The sequence below is a fragment of the Carassius carassius genome, chromosome 21 (genome assembly GCF_963082965.1).
Source record: "Carassius carassius chromosome 21, fCarCar2.1, whole genome shotgun sequence".
NCBI classification, from domain to species: Eukaryota; Metazoa; Chordata; class Actinopteri; order Cypriniformes; family Cyprinidae; genus Carassius; species Carassius carassius.
In genome coordinates, this window is record NC_081775.1 from 18,699,755 (window position 1) to 18,711,430 (window position 11,676).

The window sequence follows — 11,676 nt, forward strand, 5'->3', positions numbered from 1 at the left end:
TTTAATTTATTTTAAAATGTTAATTTCTGTGATGTAAAAAAATACATTTTCAGTGATTTACAGTGAAGTCCAGTCCTCAGTGTCAATTGATCTTTGTGAAATCATTCTAAAATTCTAACTTGGCATTCTACAAACATATTATAATCAATGATGAAAACTGTTGGCTGCTTAACATTTTTGTGGAAACCGTGCTACATTTTCTATGATTTTTTTAATAATCTTATGTAACATCATGAATGTATACAGTGTCAGTGTTCAAATATCGATTTTCATGCATCCTTGACTAATAGAATTATTAATTTAATTTAAAAAAAATCTCACCCAAAGCTAATTGACCAACAGTTGGTACATTTCAGAGCCCACAAAATTTGGGCACACTTATCAATCAATACTACAATTTTAAATGAATTGATGTATGGTTAACTTATACACATTTGCGATATAATACACTATGTAACATTACCATAATTCAAGCACCCCAGTTTATAACTCAAAAAAACATCTTGTTTGTGGCAATGTGTTTTCATGAATATTTCCTGCTCGTCAGGGGTTTGAGGAGGTTTGGATAAATTCAAAATCCCAATATACTACAGAGCTGGCTGAATTTTCTAAAAATTCTCTCTCTCCCCTTCCTGTTGTAAGCAATCAATCTTGATGTCTCCATACCCCTCTTTTCCCAGCACTCTCTAAAAACTGTCTCTTTTTCTGCAGCACTTTATTTCTCCCTCTCCCTCTTTCTCTCTCTCCCTTTAGCCCTTATAAGGCAGTGTGGATAGTGTGAATGTCTAGCTCTGTGCCTGTGGATTTAACCCTTTACTGGCGGCCAGATGGTTACTTAGATTGAGAGACCATGAAAGATATCTACAATACAGGGATCAACTGAGATTTATAAGAGTTATATAATAAGAGTTATTTACTCAAATATACCAATTTCTTTCCCTTTCTGTAAACTTTACAAAAACATAGGTGCGCATTCAGTGCTGCAAATTAATCCACAAAAGTGTGTTTGTGTGTGCATAATATGAATATTAGAAGCAAGGTCAGCAATGGCTCTGATTAGACAAGGCCATTCATCTGCTTAATCTGCATCCTGACTGGACAAGGTCACTGTCTGTTCTTTTAACTCCTCTCTGATTGGCTGATACTGTATTATGTGGTGCTAGTTGAAGGCATATCCAATCAACGTGTACACTTCGCAACTGGAGTCCTTCGGTTGGTAACCCTTCTGTCCCAATGACCTCCTCTCCTTGAGCCACCACCACTAATCAGACTGACCTGCAAACATCTTACAAAGAAAACTTGTGTTTCTGTGTGTGGTTTTGTCTATTAAAGTCATGCAAAAACAGGGGATCAAAACAATGCTTCCCCTTTCTGCTGATTGGGGAAAAGAGAGGACATTAAATATCAGATTTAATTGGAGACTAAAATAGTGTAGGCAACAATGACAATAATGTGCAGGGTTTCCACATCCTACTTAACCTTTGGCCTTACCCATGATGCCTTTAGAAGGAACAGCTCTGGTGTACTGCTCTAAGGACGGGTGGATTATGCCATAAGTGTAATATAGCAGTCTGAACTCTTAAAGCTGTATAATTCCATTTTAACTTAATTCCTATTAGTGAAGCACTCAAAATACAGAAATAATATGATAACCTAAAGTCTATCACTGGCTAATAATACTTCATAAGCTTACAACCACACTATAATGCTGCCTCTGAAATCAATTACCAGAGTGGGAAGAACAAACAGGGCCAGGGTAGTCCGTCACCCTCTTGCTGATAGATATATAAAGAGGAAATGCTAAAGTCCAGATTGTTATCAAAACCTCAAACATAAAGAATACCAGATATAGACACACCCAGGCATACAAAACACACAAACAATACACGCATAAAAAAAAAAAAAAAAAAACTGGTACTGAAGAACTCATAAAAAGCATGTGCATTCATAATGTATGACAGGTCCTGTAATAAAGACAAAAACAGGAATTATTTAATTTCCCTTTCTGTGATCTAAATAAAGATTAAAGTCTTTTCCACACTGAGCGCAAAAAAGCAAAACAAATATTGGACGCGACAACATGCTAAAAATACAACAATAGATTTCTAAGGATGCTTCCGCATAGACCACCAACATTCGCGCACCGAAAATGCTAATGTTTTTTTTTCAAATCAGTTTGACAAATCTTTTCAGTTTTGCAAACCGAAAATACGAGCTGTCCAATAAGATTTGAGCTAGGATCACGTGAACGGAGACAAAAAAAGGCAAGACATATGATTGTGATGGTATATTTTCTGTATGTGTTTTGTATGCAGCTCATGGTATTTGTATAGCAATAAAGGATGTCTGACAAATATTAGCAGTGTAGCGTAATTAAATATACAAAGAGTGCATGTGTCTGCTTAATAATCAAAACCAACTACAGATCACACCTGGAAGTTATTACAAGCACTTGAGTGTTTAAAGTCTGTAAGCAAATACATTTATACATTTAATAATTACATACATTTTCAAGTGTAGCTTGAAGCTAATTGTACTACTAATTATACTTGAAGATGTAGCCTATTCTTGTAAGCATTATAGATAGTTTGTTTCTATTTACAAGACACATTTCTGAAAAAAAAATTCATTTTGTTGGTCGGCGCAACCTAGCATGCAGGAATTAATTAGTAGAAGGGGAACAATCGTTTCTTGTTCGGTGTGAAAGCATCGTCCGCGATTCGCCTTGCTTTTTCCCATCACGCTCAGTGTGGATACGCCCTAAGACTTGAGTGTCTGAAGTTCAAATGCTCTTAATATTAGTTTTCACATTCTCATAGTGAAAACAGTGAACAGCAAAAAGTACAGTGAATCAAAACCAGACCAACCAGTTAAGTCCTTGCATACTCATGTACTTATTGTAGATACTATTAAAATAGGGGTCAAGTCACTTAACTGGTTGCTCTGGTTTTGATTCACTGGATTATATAATTTAAGTTATTAATTGTATATATTTAATATTTTTATGTGTGTCTGTATGTTTCATGCACCAAAATAAAAATAGTGCAACAATTCACAACGTTACTTTAATGGTAGTCATTTTAAGTTAACACTAATTATTTAGCTGCTTTATTGTTAATTAATTCTTGACAAACCGCAAAAACGGACTCCCTAAAGGTAAAAAAACCTTCTATGATTGTGACTACATGCTAACTGCCTGAAAAAAAATACAGTTCCCTTTTTCAAGATTTAGTTCTGTATATATCTGTAATGTGAAAAAGGTTCACACTCCCAAATGAGTTTCAAATGATCCAATAATAATATTACAGCTTGTATCTTAAATCACAATGACAAAAGGCAACCCAGCATTGGTAAACAGGTTCTTTGACTAACTGTTATGACACTTTTCCACTGCTTGGTACGACTCGGCTCGGTTTGCATTTCCACAGTTTAGTATCGCTTTAGAGTGGGCAGGATTATTCACATGTCATTATAGTTGCGCCGCCTCTACTGCATTAGTTGCGACTCCTGAAAAACGTTTTTATTCCATCGCTATTTATTATTGCTCCTCTGCTATCAATGAGAGGAATGTCTGTACTACCTCAACGGACAACAAAATGGCCATTTTTGGTAGTTAAAAAAGGTGCGCTCATTCAAAACATTTGCGTTCTATCCTTTGCTGGCTCTGCTGATTTAAATCTAGCGTAGGGCTGGACGATTAATCGAAAAATAATCAAAACCGAAATGCATAACCTCTAACCGACGTAATTTTAACATGTCGGTTATTTCGGTTTTTTAATCCTGTTAATACTTCCCCCTTAAAAGCATACTAGTGCGTGTGTAGCCACATGATAAAAGCAAAACACGGAGGTGAACGCCGGTTCAACACATATTGATGGCGCGAGCGGTGAGCCTTGCGTCTTCACTAAACTTTGTCAGCTGTATTTGTTTTATGGTTTGGACATTCAAGCGATTAGAGGAACGGATGTGTATTCTTATATCGAGCTACCATGTTCGCGCAGCTGCATTGTGGCACGAACACTCATATAAACAGCTATGAAATGTTAATCAAAGAACAAAAAAATCCTTCACTGATCTTGACTGAATATATTTAATAACTTTACTTGATTTATCTTTATTTTATTTATAAAAAGAAAACTATGCAGTGTTTCTAAACTTTTAATTACAGTTTCTGTACCTGAAATTTTGTTTAGTTGTATTTATTTATGATATTGCTTATTGATTTGTTTGTTCCTTTCTTATTACTGACCTATCTTATTACTTGTCTTCAACACTTTAATATTTAAAATTTATATTAATCTAGTTGTTTTTGCTATGGTATTGTTTTTTTAATCACAGGCCAAATTCCTCTTGCAGTTTTTTGTAGGCTGCTTATTTTTGCTCATGTTATTCAGCTGCAACAGAATGCTTTGTAAAAATGTTTGACATCTAAATGTTTGACTTAATTTTTTTTATATTGGATTTTTTATCTTATTGGAATCGAAACTAGGAATCGATAAGAATCAGAATCGATAAAATTCAAACGATACCCAACCCTAGTAAGAAATGTTACGAACATAGATAAAATAACTGCTGATAATCAATCATATTTACAGTACAAACCTTGTCAGTGAACTATGAGGGCAAAAAAAAAAAAAAACGAAACAAAATCGCTCATTAATCGTAATCGAGGTAAAATGTTCAATTAATCGAGGTTTTGATTTTAGGCCATAATTGTCCAGCCCTAATCTAGCGGTTCTTTGGTGTTTGTCTCAGTAACGCACTAAGTTCAGTGACGCAGGTAGTGACGATTCTCTCCGACAAATCTGTGATCAGCAGAGTTTACATGTCACGTTTTGGTAATGGTACGGTTCACTTGGAACCTCAACTGAGTGCCCAGTGGAAACCCCCCCAAAAGTGAACTGTACCGTGCCGTACCATGCAGTGGAAAAGCGCCATTAGAGTATCTGCAGGTGGCTGTGTTGTGTGAGTAGAGACTCTGAGTCCTTAAATCAGCAGACTGCTCTGTTCCACTATTTATCCTGCTTTAAACAGAGTACCCTCTCCTCCACACAGAGGACATAAAACACACAAGCTATACACTTGCACTTTGCACATTAATTATACAATAATTCATTTCACTTTAATTTCAGATAGATCTCTTCTAAATTGTATACATTTAAGTTTTAATTATTATTATATATTTTTTTTAGATATCAGACAAATTTTCCATAACAGCTATAGGCCAATCAGTAATGCTTGCTACTTCTCAATTTCATGCATTCAGGTTTGGAGTTTTGCAGAGAGGTCATGTGGTGGTGGCGTTCTAATTCTGTTCTAAGTCTGGCGGAAGTTAGCAAAACAACTGAAACTACTTACAGCTATTCTTTGATCCTACACACAATTCTCACAGAAAGCAACAATGAGCATGTTTACATGCACACCAGTAACTCACAAATATCAGCTTATTAAAATAAGTTTTACCTGTTTACATGCACATCAGTAACCTGACAACGCAAGCTGCATTTACATGACTTCATTAATAAATTAAGTTATTTCCCTTTATTGACGTCAAAATATAATCATTATAATATAATATAATCATATAATCTGACTCCGAGTATTCTGTACATTTGTCAGTTGTGATGTTAAATTAAGCTTGCAACATGTCAACTTGCAACATGTTGGGAAACTTACAGCTCGTATATTACCCTCTCATGCAGTTATAAACGCAGCATTGTGACTAAACAACTAAACAACTACTTCTGCTGCACGAGATGAGAGAACACATTTTTATCATTTTCTGAGTCATAAAAAAAGTGTAAGTCTGTGATATATTTCCTTCTTTACTGCAAGACGTTTGCTCGTTCTAGATGTGCTTAAATCTGCACTAATGATGCGTTCCCGTCACGTATCACACACATGTGCAATTCAATAAGCCGACAGAAACCGCGGTTAATTGCATTTACTTGCCTTGTGAAAATCGGAGTAAGAGGGAAAAAAATACCTGTTGCGACTGGTTTATGCTTGCATCATTTATGGCTTAACTCCGATAAAAGAAAACGGGTTACCACGTTTACACGCCCAAGTGCTTTTTCAGCTTATTAAGCATAATCAGCTTAAGGCGGGCGTACACGGTGCGAATTCGGATGGTCGGAAGATCGTATGTCCACGCACATGGCACGAGTGAGTTTATCTGAAAATCGTACGGACGAGATGATATACGACACGATTTTACAACCTGCGAATTCCAGAAGCAATCACACGAAGTTGATAGACGCGTTCGACTAGAAGCACCGCTGCACGCACAGAAGGATCACTGTATGACATTAAAGTACCGCGAGAGCTATAAGAGAGCACACATATCCAATGCATTAGAATCGCTCTCGCGGTACTTTGATGTCATACAGGTGATCATTCTGTGCAGAGCTGCTTCAAGTCGAACGCGCCTAATATAACTGCTCTCCCTCTCTCATAACTGCATATAAAATATTGATACGAGCCGTGACTGATTCCTACACGTAACTTACAGGTTATTTTTCAGCGATAGGAAACCGGGACGTTTGGTCACCCTGTGTGTGTGTGTGTGTTCTTGTTCTTGTATATGGTTTATAAATATCTGAAATAGGTATTACAATGTAAACATGGTTTGTGAGGACAATTCCTGTGCCCTCGTAAACCAAATGGCTTTAAAAAATATTATACGGCGTTTAATAGAAATTTTAAACATGCATTTTCCGTGATGGATAGAGGTAGTGTATGGGGATATACAGTATAGAATACCGTTACGTCTATAGAGAGTCCCTGTAAACTACATATGCATGTGTGAGAGAGAGAGCGAGAGAGAGAGAGAGAGAGAGAACTAAAAAGGCATTGGAACACGTTGCTAAAAACATCATACAGCGCTCGCTGTTCATGTCAGACTTCAGCGAGTTTATCCTCCTGGTCAATAGTCCACAATCGCCGTGGCGCTGCCGTCTTCACCTTTCTTCTTCTGTGGTTTTCCTAGTTCGTGATTGGTCAACTTCAAATAAATCAACAAATCGGCTCGTTCAACCGCACACGTCACGAATTCAAACCGATAGCTCACAAACTTTTTAGACATGTTTAAAAATGATCGGGAGGTCGGGAAGTGCTCGTAAGCCACTCTGCTCGTAATTCATCGCAAAAGATACGAGCTGCGACCATACGAGCATACGCGATTTCCACACGATTGAAAAAAAATCGCATGCGAACTCGTACGACAGCAAAAATCGCACCGTGTACGCCTGCCTTTAAGAACGTGCGTGTAAATGTGCTCAATACTTGCATATGCAAGACTGGAAGAGCAAGTGAAATTTATCCAAACTTCCTGCAAGATACATTGCCAAACCAATATTGATGATGAGCAGACATTTTCTTGACAGCATGATGCAAAGAAAGAAGGATCAAGGTGGGATGGTCTTTAATGCTTCAACCGTGCCCCAACATGCTTTGGATTCCTAAGTTCACTGAAGCTCAGCTGTGGAACAACACATCTCTCACGCAGAACCCATTCTGTCTTCTAGTCCTCCAATTACTTCTGCATGCTGTTCAGTCCAAGCCTAATATACTGATTGGATAATCTGACGAGCAAATTAACTGATTGACATGAGTGGTAGCAGTTATTTATTTTTATTGCCATCTCAGCATAAGGCTATTTTCATGGCAAAAGTGGAGTTGGAATAATACAAGAGTTACAAAATAAAACCAAACAAAGCAAAAATACAGCAGATAAAATTAAACAAAATTTTATATGATTGGGGGGAAAAAAAACTAATATTTTTTTGTAAAATCTTACTAAACAAATCTCTGAGTGTATTTGTTTTTGTTGTTTTTTTTACTTGGATTAAAACCAAGAGAGTCCAATAAATTATGTTAAATGTACAGGGGGCTCCTGCAGAATGTGCATGAAGTTGGGTCAAATACGAATTTGCAATATGAAAATATCTTTGTACTGTGCCTTCATCCAGATGTTCACTGGCCAATGATGTACTAACAACTGTGAAAATAATCTTCATGGGTGTTGTCAAATAATAACAACTTTTATGGTAACTACACTTACCCTATAAAAAGAGCCACTCAGTTCAGATTATCACCTTTTTTTTTTTTTTTTTTTTACATTTCTCAACTTTTTGAATCCAACAGCTCCTATGGATATGAAATTGCTGTACACCCCAGAATCCCAGTGGCTGCAGTGTTTCACTCAGCATTGTTTGCCTAATAGATAAATTTGTCTTCTAAAAATCGCATGCAAATGTTTTAGTTCAATCGAATCCTTTGAACATTTGATTTTAAATTGTGTCAAGTATACTTGGACAAAGCAGCTTGAATATAACAGTGCATGTAAATAATGTACTAACTGCTGTTGCATATTCAGACATCCTAATTCTGCTTTTTGTACACTATATAGTAGTGAAGTAAGCATTTTAGAACATGAGAAGAGACTGATGTACCTGCTGGAATCTAAACCACTGAAAGTGCATAATCGAAATGATCTAAGATCAGATTTAGCACAAAGATAAGCATGGACTTCCCCATTCTTTTTAGCAAAAGGTTGTGAAAACAATTACACAAATTAAATATTAAAACAATCATTGTAAACAAGTCATAATCCACTCAGTCATAGGCAGACATTGCATTATGTGGCTTCATGAAATATGATTAAGCGATTTGGGCAGGCAGTATAATCCCTGTATCCATTTCTGAACATCTTTCCTAACTGTTTTTCATGGCCCAGAATTCTTTCAATGGGTAAATTCACAACTGCTGACTTAAGAAAAGTCTGCCAGTGAAATCTGCTTGGTTTCCACTAGGAAAGTGCAGCTGCTCACTCTGCTCTACATGAAAGGAAAGAGGCACTGCTTTGATGTGCGCTAGCGCACCTCTCTCCATTATGGAAAATCCCTGTTAGCATTCTCAATGGCCAGCCTGCATCCATTCATACAAGCAATTCATACAGCATCGCCAACCCGATCACACACACACACATCACAATCCGCCTCTATTCAAAAACCAAAATGCATCAATATTAATGCAATCCATTAAGCGTGCAGTCCAGCCCTTCTTAATTCTACATGCATCGCGGGTAACTCGGGATGCCACTTGTCACTCTGTCAATCAAGCGCATGGATGAGAGCTCGAGCGTGTGTCATGGAAACAGCCTAGATGAGGCTATTCCTCACGTTACCCATCACAAGAGAAATCTGACAACCTTGTTAGACGTGCAAACACACTATCCACTAAAACCAACGCAAACAGAAATATCATCTCTTTCACAGTCGGTGTAATAAAACGCATTTAATAAAGAGGCACTCACGCTCAAAATCTGAGTCATCGTCCTCCTCGTCGCCGTTCGACTCGGTTTGCATCGGCTCGCCATCAAACATCACACCCTTCCCCCCGGTTTTGGCGGCGGAGGTGGCCCCGGACCCGTCCTGGCTCCTAGTGTCCCGCAGGCGGGTGAAATACTGCACGGCAAACTCCACCAGGTCCGGCGGCCTCTGGCGCAGCACCTCCACGGTGTAGCCTTGAAGCAGCTCCGTCAGACCGACTGGAATCTCAATACTCATGTCTAAGCAGTAGTATGGGGTTTGTGCAGATATCTGACCCTGCTTTTTAAATGGCTCCTGAACTATGGTACAAAAATATAAATCAAGTCTTTCCCGTATCAGTGCATGCAGCGGGGTTGCAGCGCAAGAAATCTCATAAGGGACAACTAATTTGGGTAGAAAAGGTCAGCTGAAACCAGCCCAACACATAAGATTCTTCGGTTTTTATTTCCCAGGCTGGGAATTAATCAGGCCTAGTAACGTTAGATAATAAAGGCTGACAGCTCCGTTTCCTCCTGCTGCTCAACAGACCTCTTGGCAAGGATACTGTACTGTGCGTTGAAACAGCGACTTTGAAATCGATCCTCTATTGTGTCGTATGGAACAAAGAAAGCGATGTATAGGAGTCAAGAAGTGCAGTTAATACGATTAGAAACTGTTAAAACCCAGTCTGAGAGTTAGCGATGCAGCTATCCGAGTTAGCAGACGAGGCCTTGTCTTTGCACAAAGCGTGTTCAGTATCTATATGCGACCTTTTGTTGTCTAATACCTTAATAACGGATATGCACAAGAGAATAAGTCAGTCCCGTGAAAGAATAAACGTAATATAACGTTATGTAAATTAAGAGAGCTGCTGTTATGTTGTCGACAGCTCCGTCTGTCTATATCACAGCGCACGGGTCCCGTCTCTCTTCTCAGTTTCTTCTCCTAGGATTCCCTGTTTTGTTGGTCGTTGTAAACTCAGTAGGTGTTTTAGAGGAGTGTGGGTAACGGGCTCTACCGGGGAGGTAACGTGAGCTGTGTCGTCGCCGGGGCTCGAAAAGGCGCGAGGCCGAGCCGGGGTGAGTGAGCAGGCGGCCCGGCGCTGACAGGGTCACCGGGTGAACTGGACAGGGGAGACCGACCTAGCCTTCTGGTCTTCGGAAACAGGGATAAGTGTCAGCTGCCACCGGAAAGCACGAAACGGCACCCGCGGAGACCACGATTCCGGCACTCGCGCGCCTCCAATCAAGAAACTGCTACGAAAACCCTCGGTAAACTCCAACCTCTGAGAGCTGCAGATATTCGCGTCGCCTGTCGTTGTCAGAGCCGCGGGTCGGAATGGATATATGTCTGGACGTCGAGTAAAACAAATTTCGCCATGTATAAGCTGAAATATTCTCGTATTTTTTTCCGTTTGTACCTCCTCACGAGGCGCGCACTCTCTTCTTCTCCACCGCGCGAGCCGCTGAGCCTCGGGGGCGCGGTCAGAGTTCGACAGCGAGCCGGAACGTCAAGCCCTAATCGACGTCGGAATTGACCAATCGCAGAGCAACATGAAAAGTAGCCCCGCCCCTTTAAAGCGAGTGTGTTTGAAATTTAGGAAGTGGGTGAAGTGAGATACCGCCGAGGCTGTAGTAGGGGGTTCAGGCCCTAATTCTGAGCTCAAGCAGAGCTGGACGTTGAGAAAATATACGGAAACGCTCTCCCAAAAATACAAGTGAAGGAATAAGTATGACAAAAAAGCCCCACGGTGGAGCTGTCTTACACGAAACCTCCATATGAGCCGTATATAGCCATGGATTCGTTGTATATTCAACCGTAAAACGTAAATTATTAACTTTTATGATCAAAAAGGAAATCTAACTGTCGATTACTAGAAGGACTACAAGAAACAAATTATCTCAGAAGGACAACTCACGAAACACGTTCAGGCCAAAAGAGAAGGAGTTCCCTTTCAGTAAATATAGAGCAGTAAGTTAGATCTATTCTCGGGTTTTCATTCAGGTCGCAGGTAAAGCCGTTGTCATGGCCACACAGAACCTACCTTTAAATCCTCCAGTCGTTTTCCTCAAGCTACCCCTTGCGCCCCCTGCCGGGTAAAAAAGAAGAAGCTCATTTTGACAAAAGGATTTCCTCTCATCTTGAAGCTATAGCTCACCCCAAAGTTAAAATTGACATTTAAAGGGTTCATATGATGTTGCTAAAAAAGAACATTATTTTGTGTATTTGGTGAAATGAATTGTGTTTATGCAGTTTACGGTTCAAAAAACATTATTTTACACACGATGTACATTATTGTTTGATTTTACGCTAACGAAGAGAAACGCTCCGAAGAGAAGGAAAACTTGAAATCGCATCATATGAC

At 39.1% G+C, this 11,676-nt stretch overlaps 1 protein-coding gene across 1 annotated transcript in view; it reads right to left on the minus strand.

Moving 5' to 3' along the window:
• Positions 1-10,797, minus strand: part of prkar2aa (protein kinase, cAMP-dependent, regulatory, type II, alpha A) — a 30,383-nt gene extending 19,586 nt beyond the window's left edge. Inside the window, exon 1 of the mRNA XM_059503585.1 lies at positions 9,317-10,797. Coding sequence (XP_059359568.1) covers positions 9,317-9,569 — 253 coding nt within the window. The 5' untranslated portion in view covers positions 9,570-10,797. The remainder of the gene's footprint in view (positions 1-9,316) is intronic.
• Between the last annotated feature and the right edge of the window lie 879 nt (positions 10,798-11,676).